We start from the raw sequence: 18,131 nt of genomic DNA, 5'->3' as shown, positions 1-18,131 counted from the left end.
ATATTATATTAGTATTTTCTGATGCATTTAACAATTCTAATAGTCTTCAAAAATAGAAAAAGCCACTAAGTGACTTAAAGCATATGATGTACAACTGCTATCGTCAACTTTTCAATTCAGTTCAAGCCAACTCTGCCAGTTAGTTAAGAAAAATGGGAAACTTAATATTTATGTCATTGCAATTCATATCTTCTAGATCACAGGAAATCTTTCTTGATGTGCACAGCAGACCCACCCAGGATGGCCACCACAACGTCATCTTTTAGGATTTCAATGGAGCCACGGGAGACAAAGTAGAGTGCCGTAAGTACATCTCCGCCGTGGACTAGTGTGTCTCCAGGGGGCGCATGGGTGGTCTTGAACCTCATGGCCAGGGCCCGAAGGCAGCCCTTGGTGGCGCCACGAAATGCTTTACAGCCCTGGAGGAGACTCTTGTTGAGGTGGAGGCAGATATCCGCCTGCAGGCACTCTGGAAAACCCTTCAGGACCTGAATCAAAGCACACATGAGTATGGTCAGACATAATGCCCATGTATATCATGTAAGTTGTGATTTTGCATTGCCTTTTTTTTTAAAAAATGTGTGCTGACTTTGGGTTTGGGATGAAGTTGCAGGTCAAACGGACTCTCTTTCCAAAGAAATTTGATACAATTGCCACTTGTGTTCTTTCCTTCTTCTCAAAACATATTATAACCCGCAGTAGAAATAGTCTGGAGAGTCTTTTTACATACAACTGCAATTTACTGTTTTAGTGCGCCTCTGAGCAGCTTAAAATGAGAGACAAACAGAACATTTATAGACTGTGAAGCTGTAGATAAAAGACAGCACAAAACTCAAAACACACGTTTGATGTTTAAGTCTGTTTCACCGTCTCTGTGTACTCACGTAATGAAAATGCTTTACGAATGATAACCTCAGTATATGAAAGCCAAAAACAGCCTCAGAGATTGTCAGAGAAAAACTCTGCATGTAGTTATACTGAATACTGAAACCATGAAATGTGAAGCATTCATACCTATTATAACATTACATTTAGCATCTCTAGTGACATCACATTTTTTGTGTGTACTTTCTGACACATAAAATTAACTAATTTCACACTTACCCTTTAAAGACAAAAAACACTGACCACTGATAAATCACTAAAGATCCTGGGACAACTTGAACTGACTGTTAGTTAATAAGGATACATTTTCATCGACTGAAAGGCATGAAAAGGAGCTTTGAGTGCATAAGACAGCTCAAACATTTCTTCTTTTTGCCATTTACACATACAATATAATGTGCTAATGACACAAGCAAGACAAGAGAAATGTTGCCTGAACAGGGTTTTTTTTTTTTTTGGCTCGGACACGCTTTTTTGTTGCTCGCAACAAAAACTGATCAGTACATTTGGAAAGGAAAGACTGAACAACATTTGGCAAGCGCAGGTGCCACCGCGGAGCGTGCAGCCAAGCCTCCCACAGTGGGAGGGAAACCTGGCAGTGCCCAGCGAAGCTGTGCCCACTCTCACAGGCATGATTCACTCACTCTCTCTGGTGTCAGATGAATATCATGGGGTTGTGTTTGAATACGCAGATTTCATGCAAGAGGAACTTCGAGGCAGGCCACATGCAAGTCTACCACTGATAGACAATTACTGGGGCCTGCGAGGAACATTCAGTATTATGTGAGTCTTCCTCAATAATGGTACATATATGTTGATGGTAAATATGTTGTATGGTATCACCACAGCTGGGTACCACATACTTATATGTCCATGTATGCACAGTAAGTTGTGTAAAACCCTGATGGACAGAATATGTCTGCCAATTACATGCATGTCTGAGACACTAATGACACAACTGGATATCAAGGGCTTAACACAGTGTATTTGATGCTCGTATGGACAAACTAACAAAGCATTCCACTACTAATGTCAGACACATCTACATGAAGCACTAAGACTGGGGAACATTCATATAAACACTGTGTTAGCACATGTACCTCCTGCTCTTACCAGAGTGGTGGGGTCAGTCCATTTGACATGAGGCAGACATGGAAAAGACAAATTTATATAAGTGAACATGAACAGTTCATGATGAAAAAAGCCCAAGTTACTGTATGCGGACACAGTATTGGTGGCTTTCGTTCACTTGGTTATGGCTTAGCATTGCACAGCATAATGAAAACAGTACACTATGCCAGTGGTGTAATAAGATAGGTTCACAGTGATGTGGTTTTCAGGACAGGCTCGTTGAAACTCAGCAGAAATGGTGTTCAAAACATCAAACTCACAAATGAAATTGGAAAGGGGGGGGGAGAAGAAGCAGCAGCAGAAAACAACAGAAAACCCAATTTTGTTACAGTTCCAAACCAAACACCATCCCTCTCGTACCATATTCATGTCGATGCCGTTGGTGTATGTCCAAGCGTGTTGGAAGTACTCTTCCAGCCTCTGCCTCAGCGGGTTTGGGATCTGGTGGAAACGGATGAATTCTTTGACTCGCAGCATCTGGAGGTGATACCTGGCTGTACCTGAGTACAACCTCTGGATGATGGCGGACACATTCCCAAAGATGCTGGCGTACATTAGAGCTGGGAGAGAAGCCATAGAGGTGACCCATGAGTACAGGTGGGTTAGTCTCTTTATATAAATAGCACCTACCTCTGGTGTACTGCCAGAAATATATAAAATGACTTCCTGTATTCCAGCACTTTTTCAAGCAAAGATGATAAAGCTGATGATAAAACATTAATAAACTGTGAATCATTTATATTCTGATTCTGTTATATAAGCAGGTTTCAACAGTGCATTTAATTATAAAAATACACTGGATCTTTTATTTAAAAATGTAAATAGTCTCTGTATTGTTAATCTATTATTGTAGGGTCTTTACCTTACAATATAACGTGTCTTGAAGTGACTGATGTTGTGATTTGACGCTATGTGAATGAAACTGAACTGAACTGTATAATAATAATAAAAAAGAGTAGCAGCCTGAAACTCAGGGTACAAGAAGTCTGCATGTGCTGTGACTCAGTTATCACTCACATCCAATGAGCATGACACAGATGGAAAAGATCTTCTCAGAGTTGGTGTTGGGGGAGACATTCCCAAAGCCCACGCTGGTCAGACTGCTGAAGGTGAAGTAGAGCGCTGTGACATACTTATCTTTGATGGAGGGACCTGAGCTTGGGTCACTGTAGTTGTATTTTTTTCCTGTAATAAATGTAGCAACATACCAATCACTAATTAATTTTTGCATCTTTTTCCTACCTTTACTTTCAGCATCAAAATGGAGAGTAGAAGAGGAAACTAGCATCAACATTACCTATTGACACCCCCAGGTTGTCCAGCCAGCCAATTTTATGCTCCAGGTAAGGCTTCTCCACATTTCCAATTGCGTACCAGATGCAGGCCAACCAATGTGCAATCAGGGCAAAGATGCACATGAGCAGCATGAGGACAGCAGCACCATACTCTGAGTAGCGGTCCAGCTTACGGGCCACTCGTACTAGCCGTAGGAGACGGGCCGTCTTTAGCAGACCAATCAGTGTGGTAGTCTGGAAAACAAAGGGGTACACAAGATTCAGTCACTTGAAACTAAATGCCCTACAGGTGGATGTGTACATAGTACTAATATCTAGAATGTGATGCCTCAGGCTGCGACGCTACTTGATGCGTCTCCTTGTTCTGTTGGTTGCTAAAATTTGGATGTGCAGTCAATCATTTGACCCTTTCTGTGCTTAATGGTTTGGCTATTTTCTGCTTCCTGCTTCCCGCTTACACTCAGATGATTTGATTGGCAGGGATTTGTCACAAGGGAGGCACAATGGTGACAGCTAGCACTGTAGGCTCACAGGAAGATGATTCTGGGTTTGAACATGGTGATTGGTTTACCCTCCTGTCCTTGTGGAGGCTGCGTGTTCTCCATGTAGCTGCTTGGGTTTTCTTCAGGCACTCTGGTTTCTTTGCACAGCCCACTGACATACATGTTAGGTTCATCTGTAATTCTAAATTGGGTGTAATGTGTGGATGAGAGCATGCATGAGTTTCTATCTCTCTGTCTTTGCCAAATGATAGAATGGCAGCTTGTGTACCCTGTTTCTTGTCCTATGTCAGCTGATTACAATTATAATTATAATAGCTACCTTCAATAAATGATAAATTGATGGGGATTTTTTAAAAAGATTAGGCATATTAACAATTCAATTCAATTTTATTTTATAGCGCCAAATCGCAACAGTCGCCTTAAGACACTTTATATTAAGGTAGAGACCCTACAATAATTACAGAGAAAACCCAACAGTCAAAACGACCCCCTATGAGCAGCACTTGGTGATAGTGGGGAGGAAAAACTCCCTTTTAACAGGAAGAAACCTCCAGCAGAACCAGGCTCAGGGAGGGGGGGTCATCTGCTGCGACCGGTTGGGGCTGAGGGGACAGAGACAGGACAAAAGACATGCTGCGGAAGAGAGCCAGACAGTGAAATCATCCATCCATCCATCCATCCATCCATCCATCCATCCATCCATCCATCCCCGCTTATCTGGGGCTGGGTCGCGGGGGCAGCACCCTAAGCAGAGAAGCCCAGACCTCCCATTCCCCAACCACCTTCTCCAGCTTATCTGGGGGAATTGTTCCCAGGCCAGCTGGGAAATATAATCTCTCCAATGTGTCCTGGTCTGCACCCAGGCCTCCTCATGGTAGGACAAGACCAGAACACCCCACTCAAGAGCCACACAGGAGACATCCTAGCCAGATACCGGAACCACCTCAACTGGTTCCTTACAATGTGGGTAGCAGCTCTACTCTGAGCCCCTCCTGAATGACCACACTCATCATCCCATCTCTAAGGGAGAGGCCAGCGACCCTTCAGAGGGAGCTAATTTCCACCACTTGTGTCTGCGATCGTGTTCTTTTGGTCACTTCGCAAAGCTCATGACCATAGGTCATAGGTAGGGCCATTAACAAAGTTCCTGAACATCTGCAATGTATAGTTATTGATTTACTCTACCCTACTTTGCTCTGATCAGCTGGTTGTTCTATCTGTGGCATTCTAAACACTGTGTTCCCAACAGGGCTTTTGTCCAGATGGACAAAAACACTGATAACATGGCTGAAGGGTCTCTGGAGCTTGAAAAAAGGGCGACTGAACGTCCTTGGACATCGACTGGAAGTACAGTCGCCCTTTTTTCAAGCTCCAGAGACTACTATGACCTGGATGACTGAGAACCTACACAGACACATGGCTGAAAGGTGTTTCTCCCATCTCTTCTTTACTTTCTAAATTTTATTTATCGACCATAATAAATGCAGACACTGATAAATCAATATAGATAATAATAGCTGATAAGCGCATCCCACTAATAAATTGATCAGGCTCTAATGGTAATCAGTCAATCTGTGATTGGTTTTACTCACTGTTTAGATTCTCACTCTCATGTACCACTGCAAAAGACAACCTCTATCAACCATGGTTTAATTTGAGGTGTGACCAAAAGAAGATAAAATTTATGCATGATCATTTTTGTATAAAATTCCAATTTGTAATTGCAGTGCAGCAAAAGTATGAAGAATATGTACTAACTAACTTTTTGCCATTAGACGTAACTTCATTATTTAGTATTTTACTTCCAACATTTGTGAAAACATTCAGTGTCCCCACAAGGCAAACTCAAAATTCACAAGTCAAACCAGGGATTGTAGATCTGATCAAAACACTGTGGGACGGCAAAAATAAATAAATAAATACATCATGAAAAAAAATGATAATGAGTATGCCACAATCCTGACGGCCTTTTCCCAGCGAGCAAAGTGAATTCATTGTTTGTCTTCTCGTTGTCAAGGGTTGGAGTCATGAGAATGTTCAGCTCAAAAACATGTGGCATAGGAATCATTTCTTCACAGTCAACAGTATTGAATCATTCCTGCTGGAATAATCAGATCCCTGCATCCCTCGGTGTCAACACTACTTCATTGCCTCTGGCTCTACAACTCATAAAAGTCAGTATGTATCTGGCTTTTTAACAGACTGCCATGCCAAAAAGACATATGAGAGAGAGAGGAGGTTGCCTTGGTGATTCATCTGTTGACTGATGAAGAAGCACTTTTCAAAAACTGCATACGATGATGGCAAATTTACCCTAAGAAACAAAAGTACAGAAATATCAGCAGCTTGGAACCTTCTTCAAAGTCTCAGAGCCAGTGAACTGCCTCACAGAGCACGCACAAATCAGAAACACACACCCTTGTGCGCATACATCACAATGTACACAAACTGTCTTCAGCCCTGTTTAATTCTAAGCACATTAATCTGTCTGTCACCATTTCTGACAAAATGAAGACAGACTGTGTGAAGGGAGAGTGGAGCAGCATACAGTCATGATGCAAGTTTTGATCTATTAGTGTGGCGCAAACTGTAAACACAATAGTGGAGAATGCTAATATGTCCAACCGCTCCCTATCATGCCCGACAATTATCTTGATATCCTCGGGGAAATCGTTAGCTGCAGCCGGCCGCAGTAATTGTGTTTCCTCACTTCCTTGCTTGCTTATTTATACCTCTTGTGCAGGTGAGAGCAAATATGACATGCTGGATATTTGAAGCACTAAAAGCAGGAAGGGGGCTTCTGTTTTTGTTTTTTTTAAAGCAAATGATTCATGAGGGGGAGCGCGTCTCCATCACAGTGAAGAAGAGTGCTGTGGCTGCCTCTGATGGGTACATTAAAGAGCCTCCATCCTTCCAATCTCACCCCTAAATCACTGTCATCATTCAGTGCAGTGAGCCCTTTCAGTGACAACACAGTGAACAGTGAATGAATCATATATAGAAACAGATGAGCCTCAAATTATCCGGTCTGTGAGCGTGCACTGCCTTAGGTGTAATGCAACTGACTCTGAGTGACCTGCACAGATGACACAGTGCACGCTGTATGATGTTGCCTACAGAGTGTCAGCTTGATTAAAATCTCTGCTTACAGTAAGTTGAAGGTGTTTGGAGCTGAGAAGTGAAGCTAAAGCGCTCATTAGGTACAAACTGTATTAAAAAAAATATCCAGCAAATATCCCTCCGGTCATCGGCCACTGTGGCTTTGCAGGCACCCCTGACCACTTTTAAAAACCAAGAGTCAACCAAGGTTGTGATATAACCTTCTGACTGTCTTCCCCTCACAGCGCATTTGCTTTCAGAGTTTCAAAGTGGTCACATTCCCTCTATATGATAGAGCTGTGCATGTCACAGAACAAGCCAATAATCACCCAACTGTTTTGCTTGTTCATGTGATCTAGAAAGAGAATATATTATCCACAACTATATTACTGTCTGCGTAAACAGTTGCAGAAGGATTTCAAGTACAAATCTGTCTCTTCTGCCTGTGTGCATAAGAACAGCAGGGCAAAAGGGAGACTGAGGGGGCTGCCTGTTACAATGAATCTGCCTCCTCTCTCTTTGTTTAGTACAGCCGTTGCTGCAGGTTTTACAGCATAATGGAGTTGGAGTGCATTTTTGTACAGTCTGCTTTAACCAAGGGGAAAACAATGCACATTTCACCCTCTGAACAGAGACAGCCTGAATGTGAAGAGGGGAAACAATTCATTACTCACGCCTCACTTGATTTGCGTGAAAGCATTCACAGAACATCTGTCATAGAAAAGAGGATTTGCTCATGTGGTTTGCTTGAGCTGAAAGGGTTAATACAGTATTTGTGATTTTTGCAGAGACACATTCAGTAACACGATCAACTTTATGGAATTGTGTTACATAAAAGAGCTGGATACACTGGAAGCACAATGTTTGTGGTAGTTTATCTCAAATATATAATGCTACTGAATGAAAAAAGAAAATCATATTAAAGTGAAACCACCCGTGTGCCCAGACATTTCAGGCAAAAATGGTTGGCTTTGTTCAGAGTTTGTAGTGGTCTGCCCAAGATTCAAGGTAAATGATATTTAAATTGTGGTTTAGCTTCAATCTTCAGAGGAAACCTCCATAATTTGCAATTGCCTCAAATGCGAACACTATATCCATGTGAATGTGGACATAATATGCAAACAATCTCATCTTATCACAACAGGGCATTGATATGAAAATGATGGAGGAGTTTAAATGAATTCTATAGGTAAATTCTACACCACATAATTTCTTTCCTTGTGCCAGCCTGCAGGAAAGTCCTACACTGAATCAAAACACAATCTCTCCCAGGAAATTTTAACCTGCCATGTTCCCAATAAAATCAGCAAAAAAAACCCTCTTAACATATTGTCAGATATGGTTTCCAGGCAACAAAGGTGCATGAAATGTATGGCTAAAAATAGTTCCTGCTTCTGTACAGAGAGCTAAAATAACACAGCTTAAAGACCAAAGCTAAACGTGTACATGGATGTGTTATTTTTGGTTTCCATTGATTGGAGGCGGTAAAAATACAACATTTTGTCACTCTCCTCACCCTGACACTGTGTGTTGTGGACACAAGTTGTAAGTGGAACACATTCTGTCACTGCACAAGTCATTTCGCTGTATGATGAGGATGTACGTAGTGCTGTGGTGTCGCTCAGCTGTCTGCTCTTTTTTCCCCACCCGCCACTCATTGGTGGCCTCTGGCCATGGACTTCCTCACAGAGACACACACCTAATGGTAAATAAAGACTCAGTAAACCAACAGGCTGACATCAGGCCCTTGCTCTTAACACACACATCAATCCTTGATATAGCCTGGTTTTATGTGTGTTTGTGAGGGTGTTATATCATGTATTGTGGCATCTGGAATTTTCACATATTTCAGTGCATTGCATTATGTGACTTGGTCTTGCCTTGATTTCAAAATGTAAGGAAGTGGTTATGTATCAGACTTGCTTGAAACACCAGGGGCTGAAGCAGTGAATATGACATGCAAACGTTCTCTTAGAGATGCAGTTTGATACACTCAGGGCAGCAGAGGGTTCAAATATAACATTTGCTTTGTTACACTTGCTAAAACAAGTGTTCTTACATTAAAAAAAAAAAAAAAAATCAATGAACTTGGTTGCATGTAATTTTCAGTTTATTTTGGCTCTCTCTGAGCTGAGATAACTGGCTATGCAATCTCCCTGAGACATACAGTTTCTCACAGGCAGAGTGGTTAGGCAGGCTGAGGCCTTTTTAAAAGATTTGGATGGCCTGGGGATGTCCAGTCTGGCTCTGATGAAGAGAGAGCAGAGGGAAGCAGATGCGACAACCAAGCGTCAGATTGGTTTGGGAGTCTAAGCATTCAAGAAAACAGCTTAGAAACAAGACTGCCCAAAGTGTGGCCCCACGACACGGGGGCAACTGAGGAAAGACTGATGCTCTGCAGCTTTGCAGTGTAAACAAGAGATGTGAAAAGGAAAAGGTCTCATCAGTTTCTGTTTCACAAAGCTGTTTCAGGTTCACAAAAAAGAGAAAAAAATAACAGTTCTTTTCCTGTGAAGTATTAATATTGAATTGCTCTTATTGTAAAGAGTCGGCGAACAGACAAATGCAGTAGACAAATCTAACTATGTACACTGGACCACGGAAGGAGTACTTTGAGGAGCTGATGAGTTAGAGAGGAGGATAGATGGAGGACAGTTAGTGAATCAGGAAGTGCAGATGATTAGTAAGGATGTAGTGAGGGCAGCTTATGAAGAGGATGAAGACTGGAAAGGTGGTTGGTCCAGATGACATACCTATGGAGATGTCTAGGAGAGGGCACAGTGGACTTTTTGACAAGGCTTTTTTTTTTTTTAACATAATCTTGGACAGTGATAGGATTCCTGAGGTATGGAGTAGTAGTATACTGGGTGATGTGCATAGTTGTAGTAACTACAGAGTAGTGAGACCTGCTTTGATGTACAGTTTGGAGATGATGGCACTAAGAAAAAGACAGGAGGCCAGGCTGGAGGTGGCAGAGCTTAAGGTTTTCACTGGGAGTGGCCAGACTGGACAAGATTAAAGCTGAATTCATTTGAGGGACAGCTCAGGTTTGAGCGGTTTGGAGATATAATAAGAGAAGCAAGGCTGAAATGGTTTGGACATGTGCAGAGGATATATTGGACAGTGGATGTTAAATATGGAGCTGCCAGGCAGGAGGACAAGGGGAAGACCACAGAGAAGATTCATGGATGCAGTGAAGACAGAGGATAGTAGGGATAGAATGAAATGGAGGCAGATGATCCACTGTGGCGACCCCTAAAGGGAGCAGCTGAAAGAAGGAAAAGTAGAAGAAAAAGTAGGATCATTCATACTATAAACATTAATGGCAGTGGGTGTGCTAAACTGAAACATCCCAACGACTATTAAATCAATCACAATTAGGGCTGTGCCATATCATATTATCCATGATAATACTGGTATAAATTTTTAAATGATGTAAATAAAGTCATAGCATTGCTTTAGTAATGCCAGTGCAGACAACAACAAGACAAGCCCAGGCATGTCTAAGAGCAAGAGCCCTGTGCCAGCCTCCGTTGACAGTGTAATACCTAAAAGGTGAACTACTTCAACAACCTCCAACAAAGCAGAGTACTTTGCAAAATATGCAAGGAAACTGTTCCTGCTAAAGGTGGACACAACATACTTGTTTTGCCACAGTAAAAAAACACACTATCAAGTACAACCAGGCTAAGAAGGAGAAGATTCTAGTAGGTGGTGATGTGTGACCCAAATGTAAACAAATGGCTCCACCGAGCATTGCTGGAGCGCTCTCTAATTGCACTCTATATGACAGGAAGAGCAAATGGTGGGTGGAAATTGGTGGAAATTCACGTGGTGGAAAAGCAGAGCTTTACGCTGATTATAACCCAAGATACAAAGTTACTTTATTAAAGTTTATTAAAGTTACTTTTTCTTAACCACCATCACCAGTTCAAATTGTTAATCCATCTAACAATTGACTTTATCATCAAATTCCTAAAATCTAAACCGAGTTTGCTCAGCTGTTCTTTTTGTTTAGTGCTAATTAGCAAGTGTTAGCAGGCTACATCCTAGTGGCCATAGTGTAGTGGTTAACACATTTGCCTAACATGTAAAAGATCCCTGTTTTGAGACTGGGAGAAGATACAAATACCTGATAGGGTTTCATCTGGGGTAAAATACCAAATCATATATGTGGATTCATCTGCTGTGATGACCCATTGGGAATAAGAGTGCTGCTTAAAGAAGCTTCCAGGATTGTTAACGTGGCTTTTTTTGGTAACTAAAACCTTGTGGAGTTTTTGCAAATAAAGGACAAATGTGAGAAGAAACTGTTAGAATAATAATAAAAGTTATGCTCCATGCTGGTCTTTGAAACACTTTCAAACATGTCTGAAATAGAAGCCAGTGTTATTCTTCTTCATATCAATATATTCGTTTGTGAACCCCGAAAAAGACGTGACCTTACTTAAATTGATCTCAACACTTTGAGCACCTTTGTCAAGCCTCAATGGGAATCTTACTAGGTCAACATTTACCTATCACTATGTCTGAATACCACAATGCCAGTACTTTAACAAATGGATGAACCCACCAATGTTATACATCCCATCGCCTAAAAGAGCTTTAGAGTTGTGATTTATTATGTGACTAGGAGTCCTTTCCATCTAAAGAAATCCAAAATGATAGATTTGCTGGTTGAGATTCTCAGTCATCACTGTCATTATCCCCAATTCTGCTTGATTGATAATATTGACTGATAAACTAAATAAATTCTCACCTCATCGGATCCTGAGCCAAAGATGAGCAGGTCAAAAGGGATGGCAGCCACCATGTCTATGAGGAACCAGCCTTTAAAGTAGTGGATGGCAATCTTCGCCGGGTGGCTGACCACTTCCTCATTGGCGTTGACATAAGTGGTCCTAAAATTTATAAGGATGTCCACTATAAACATAATGTCAACTATCAGATCAACCACGTTGAGGGGCGAGCAGGAGTAGCCGCACTCCCGCCTCCTCTGCTCCTCGATGTCATTGAGGAGGAAGGCCGCAGAATAGGGTGTGAAAATGGCCGTGTAGATGACCAGAAGCAGAATCAGCCAGTCCCAGACTGCTTTGAATGGACTGTAGTGAAGAATGGTCCACTTATCCATCCGCGGTGTCTGGAGTTTGTATTCAGGAAGCACGTCTGCACCCAGAGAAAGAACCTAGCAAACAACAAAAAGAATTTATTAATTTACTCAAAGACATTTTAACAGAGAAATCATTTTACTGGCGTTAACATTTGCCATCTGCTCTGCATTCAAATAAAAGTGTAGTGCAGTGCTTTTTACTGCAGATTCTTTGCAATCTTGATATTAATGGGGACTCCACTGACTGCTTCTGGGAGAAGCTTTCTATTGTTTTATGACAAATCAGCATTATTTTCACAGGGTGAAGATCTTAAATCAGTGCTTGTGTTACAAGTAAGAGGAGTAGAATTTTTAAGAACACAGAGATTTAGAAGAGTTTATAAAAGGATAGCAATGACACAGACAATTAGCTTTTTTTTTTAGACTAAAGGTTAGAACTTATTTTATTTGCTACTATGAGTCTACTTTGTGAAGGTGCAAAAAAAATCTCATATCAGCATGTTGGTTGTGTCAGAGCAAAGATATCCTAAAATTCTACACTTCAGATGAGGTTAAGATGATGTGAACAATCTTAAATGTTACTCTGTTGTTCGAGAAAATGGGTTAAATACAATAAAATGTGATGATTTTTACATTCAGCATAAACATGTCTGCTCCAAGTGCTGAGTAGTAAGTAGAATTGCAATATGGGATGTAGTCATGGTAAAAAGAAAGGACATCCTCTGCTAATCCTAAAGTTTTACATATCAGAATATGATTAAAAATAATCTTAGCAGGTCTTAAAATTAGGTTAATAGAACATCAGATGAACAAACATTAAGCCAAAATGCAGAAGCTGTGTGAAAAATTATTATTATTATTTTTAGTAGTAGTAGTAGCAGTAGCAATACATTTTAAATTTGTTTGTAAAGTATGAACAAATTCAGGTATAAAAATATTGCTAAAGCACTGATTTGTGTGTAAAATGTTTGCCTGTGCGATTTACGAACAGATTTGTATATATGCATTGTTAATAAATGAGGGCCAAAGACCCCAAGCACACCGACAGGACAGATGAAAAAATAAAAAAGAGCTGTGCATTAAAAAAATGCCCACAAACCTCAATGAACTGAAGCGATGCTGTAAACAAGTTATTGCTGCAAAAAGTGAATCATGGGGTGTACTTAGTTACTTAGTTTTTTCTTTATCTTGGGTTTGTTCTCATGTGACATATTTACATATTTAATTTTAAGACCTGATAAGGATTAGATGTTTTTTATATCCATCCATCCATCCATCCATCCATCCATCCTCTTCTGCTTATCCGGGGCCGGGTCGCGGGGGCAGCAGCCTAAGAAGAGAAGCCCAGGCTTCCGTCTCCCCAGCCACCTCCACCAGCTCATCCGGAGGGACCTCAAGGCGTTCCCAGGCCAGCCGAGAGATATAATCTCTCCAGCGTGTCCTGGGTCTACCCTGGGGCCTCCTCCCGGTGGGACATGCCCGGAACACCTCACCCAAGAGGCGTCCAGGAGGCATCCTAATCAGATGCCCGAGCCACCTCAACTGGCTCCTCTCGATGTGGAGAAGAAGCAGCTCTACTCTGAGCCCCTTTCAAATGGCCGCATTACTCACCCTATCTCTAAAAGAGAGGTCAGCCACCCTTCAAAGGAAACTCATTTCTGCCGCTTGTATTCGCGATTTTATTCTTTCGGTCACTACCCAAAGCTCGTGACCATAGGTGAGCGTAGGAATGTAGATCAACCGATTTAGCAAAAGCTTCACTTTTACACTCAGCTCCCGCTTCACCACGACAGACCAGTGCAGCATCCGCATCATTGCAGATGCAGCCCTCATCCGTCTGTCTGTCTCCTGCTCCCTTCTCCTGTCACTCGCGAACAAGACTCCGAGATACTTGAACTCCTCCATCTGGGGCAGGAACACTTCCCTGAGCCGGACTGGGCACTCCACCCTTTTCTGGCTGAGGACCATGGCCTCAGACTTAGAGGTGCTGATTCTCATGCCAGCCACTTCACACTCAGCTGCGAACTGCTCCACTGCGAGCTGGAGGCCACCACCTGATGAAGCCAACAGGACCACATCATCTGCAAAAAGCAGAGACGAGATTCTGAGACCACCGAGAAAGAAGCCTTCTGCCACCTGGCTACGCTTAGAAATTCTGTCCATAAAAATTATAAACAGGATAGGCGACAAAGGGCATTCCTGGTGGAGTCCAAAACCCACAGGAAATGAGTCCGACTAATTGTCGGCTATATGGACCAAGCTCTGCGGTTGTACAGGGACTGAATGGCCCGCAACAATGGGCCAGACACCCCATACTCCCGCAGGACCTCCCACAGAATACCCCGAGGGATGTGGTCAAATGCCTTCTCCAAGTCAACAAAGCACATGTAGACTGGTTGGGCAAACTCCCACGCACACTCAAATATCCTCGAGAGGATAAAGAGCTGATCCAGTGCTCCACGACCAGGACGAAAACCGCATTGTTCCTCTTGGATCTGAGGTTCGACTAACGGATGGACCCTCCTTTCCAGCACCCTGGAGATCTGGGGCAATGCCACTGGATTGGCATACCGGGGTGGTGGTCCCCATCTTTAAGAAGGGAGACCGAAGGGTGTGCTCCAACTTTCGGGGGATCACACTCCTCAGCCTCCCTGGTAAGGTCTATGTCAGGGATGAAACATATTTATAGGTTAATAATTTTCAATTTAAATTTGAAACTTTTTTTCACCTATCAGCTGGCTGCTCCAATGCCTGTGAGCTAAAAGAAAAATTGCTGCTTCTGTTGGGGGAAACCTTTTTTCAAACCTTTGATCACTTGTACAATAAAAATACTGTTTAGTGAGAAATCTTGGAGTCATTTTTGACCAGGATATGTCCTTCAATGCACATATTAAACAAATATGTAGGACTGCTTTTTGCTTATTTGCGCAATATTTCTAAAATTAGAAACATCTTTTCTCAGACTGATGCTGAAAAGCTAAGTCATGCATTTATTGCTTCTAGATTGGAATATTGTACTTCATTATTATCAGGCTGTCCTAAAAGCTCCCTGAAAAGCCTTCAGCTGATCCAAAATGCTGCAGCTAGAGTACTGACAGGGACTAGAAAGAGAGAGCAGATTTCTCCCATATTGGCTTCTCTTCATTGGCTCCCTGTTAAATCTAGAATAGAATTTAAAATCCTTCTCCTCACATACAAGGTTTTGAATAATCAGGCCCCATCTTATCTTAAAGACCTCATAATACTGTATCACCCCAAAAGAGCACTTCGCTCTCAGACTGCTGGCTTACTTGTGGTTCCTAGGATACTTAAGAGTAGAATGGGAGGCAGAGCCTTCAGCTTTCAGGCGCCTCTTCTGTGGAACCAGCTTCCAGCTTGGATTCGGGAGACAGACACCCTCTCTATTTTTAAGATTAGGCTTAAAACTTTCCTTTATGATAAAGCTTATAGTTATGGCTGGATCAGGTGACCCTGAACTCTCCCTTATGCTGCTATATTAATCTCTGTCTCTCTTCCACAGCATGTCTTTTGTCCCGTCTCTCTCCCCTCAGACCAAACCGGTCGCGGCAGATGACCCCCCCTCCCTGAGCCTGGTTCTGCTGGAGGTTTCTTCCTGCTAAAAGGTTGTTTTTCCTTCCCACTGTTGCCAAGTGCTGCTCATAGGAGGTCATTTTGGCTGTTGGGTTTTCTCTGTGTTATTGTAGGGTCTTTACCTACAATACAAAGCCCCTTGAGGTGACTATTTGTTGTGATTTGATGCTATGTAAATAAAATTGTATTAAATTGAATTGGGGCAGCACGGTGGTGTGGTGGTTAGCATTACTGCCTCACAGCTAAAATAACATCTAGAAGGTCTGGGTTCGATTACTTGGCAAGGGCGTCTCGCTGTGTGGAGTTTGCATGTTCTCCCCGTGTCTGCGTGGGTTTCCTCCGGGTACTCCGTTTTCCTCTCACAGTCCAAAGACATGCAGTTATAAATATGACTGTGAATGGTTGTCTGTCTCTCTCTGTGCTGGCCACCTGTACAGGGTGTACCCTGTCTCTCGCCCCATGACCCCCCCTGAACAGTATAAGAGGATGAATTGAATTGAATTAACATAAAATAACTGCATATAGAAAAATAATAAGACCATTCATAAAATCACATCAAAATATTGCAACAAGTCTGGAGGTCAAATCTATTCCATAAAGTCTGAATGTCAATGTAATTCTCTCTGTTACTGCAGTCACCATATATTGTAGAAACGATTAGCATTTAACATCAGTATTAAAGCAGCATCATGGGCTTTTTCGGATAAGAGTCTCAGTGAATTGAAGGTAATTATAGGTGCAGGCAGCTATTCATCTAAGTGTTCAACGGTTTAATAGCTACAAATTTTCATTTTCACTGCTGATTATGGAAGCTGTGGAAGGAAAAGAGCAAAAGAGAGAGGGAGAGAGAGCAAAAGAGAGAGGGAGAGAGAGCAAAAGAGAGCGGGAGAGAGAGCAAAAGAGAGCGGGAGAGAGAGCAAAAGAGAGCGGGAGAGAGAGTGAGGGAGAGAGCCTGGTAAAGTACATGAGCTGCAAAGGCAAAGATACAATTAGGCTGTTATGTGTGACTGAGTCAGAAAATGAAAGGGAGAACCCTAAATGACTTTATTTTGGCATCCATCATGTTTTTCATTGTTCCGCTATCTCTGCCCTGTCACCCTTATAACCCTTGTGAGTGAGAAGGTAAGACTGGGGAATAGAAGGATGATGCATAGCGCAAAAAAGCTGCGGCATAAATAATTGAATTGGTTATTAGAAACCCCTTCCCTCTGTGTGATGAGGAGGGTCAAAACACTTTTACCCTCTGATATGGGATAACCTTTGAAAATCGATCAGAAGCCAAAGGACAGACAAAGGGAATGTGTTCTATTATTCACCAAGCTGCCACTTCATTAAAGCTGGGTGTTTAAAGTGGTTGTCTTAACTCAGAGTTTAATCGCTGTTGACTTTGAAATAACTGCTTACATTCCCATTCTTGTTAAATGGTTTCTTTTAGAAAGAGGTATTAATGTGCAGAAAAGCTGGCACTTACTGCACCTACTGTAGGATGATTCTGGGGATGAACAAAAAACACTTGCACCAACAGCTCAAATGATCCCACCACCTACTAGTAAATCTGAGACAGTCAGTTGAGTTATCAGAGTGACAGTTCTAGATCAAACTGTTGCAGACATCTGTTTCTAAATAAATGATCCCATCTTAATTATTTAACCTGCTTACTGTAGCCATGTGCACTCGGTGCAAATGAACTCTTTCTCGTGGGTTAATGGAAAGCTCATTCCGTGTTTGTCTTGGCTTCAAGCACAAATGAACATTAGCTCTCCCCTCTTCTCTGTTTTTTTTCCCGGCCTGCACAGTGCACTCTGGGATATCATTGACAGGTGTACAGAGTGCTGTTTCATGTTTCTATATTTCTTTGGATAATCACACAGCTCCACGACTTTGGTTCAAGATTCAACTTTCAGATAACCCCTAGAAGTTTAAACTGTGATATTAAATCAAAGATATGGCCATTCGGGCCTCATATGGGCATGAGCCACGTGTACTGATTAGTTCAAGATGTTAAAAAAAAAAAGCCTGTGAGGTGCAAGTCTGCTTTGCTTTTTAGTTGATCAGCTTCCTGGGTGAAGCCTCCATCTGGCTGTGGTAGCTGTGAGGCGTCCAAGGCCAGCACAGAGTGTGTCTGTTCAGACACCTTAATTATGGCTTCAAATACACTTGAGGAGCTCAGACTTGCTTTCAACATCTTCTGTCACTTGGCTCTCAAAGTCAAGTGGTTAGAGCACAGTTCACAGATCTAAACTGTGAAGGTGATAGGATGCAGTCTTCCCATGGCTTATTTATCTGTTTGTTACTATGAGAATGTTAATGATTACAGCGTTTGAAACACTGAAATAACTGTGTGTTAACTGCCATGTGATCCATCAGAGAAGGACAGAGAAAGAAGGGTGTTGAGCAGATACTACTGTCCGCAGAAAAGTGTAGCTGATTTCCAGGAATTCTTGTTAATACAAGTAAGGGGGAGATAACACTGTGAATATATATTAAACAGCATGTTAAAGGACACCACAGTGTGGT

At 42.1% G+C, this 18,131-nt stretch overlaps 1 protein-coding gene across 1 annotated transcript in view; it reads right to left on the bottom strand.

Moving 5' to 3' along the window:
- Positions 1 to 18,131, bottom strand: part of LOC115791894 (potassium voltage-gated channel subfamily H member 7-like) — a 98,051-nt gene that overhangs the window by 28,759 nt on the left and 51,161 nt on the right. Inside the window, exons 6-10 of the mRNA XM_030746191.1 lie at positions 11,673 to 12,098; positions 3,314 to 3,545; positions 3,034 to 3,201; positions 2,376 to 2,576; positions 236 to 490 (exon numbers count right to left, since the gene is read on the bottom strand). Coding sequence (XP_030602051.1) covers positions 236 to 490; positions 2,376 to 2,576; positions 3,034 to 3,201; positions 3,314 to 3,545; positions 11,673 to 12,098 — 1,282 coding nt within the window. The remainder of the gene's footprint in view (positions 1 to 235; positions 491 to 2,375; positions 2,577 to 3,033; positions 3,202 to 3,313; positions 3,546 to 11,672; positions 12,099 to 18,131) is intronic.

Source organism: Archocentrus centrarchus, chromosome 2 (genome assembly GCF_007364275.1).
Source record: "Archocentrus centrarchus isolate MPI-CPG fArcCen1 chromosome 2, fArcCen1, whole genome shotgun sequence".
Lineage (NCBI taxonomy): Eukaryota > Metazoa > Chordata > Actinopteri > Cichliformes > Cichlidae > Archocentrus > Archocentrus centrarchus.
This window is presented reverse-complemented; position numbering and strand designations above follow the sequence as displayed.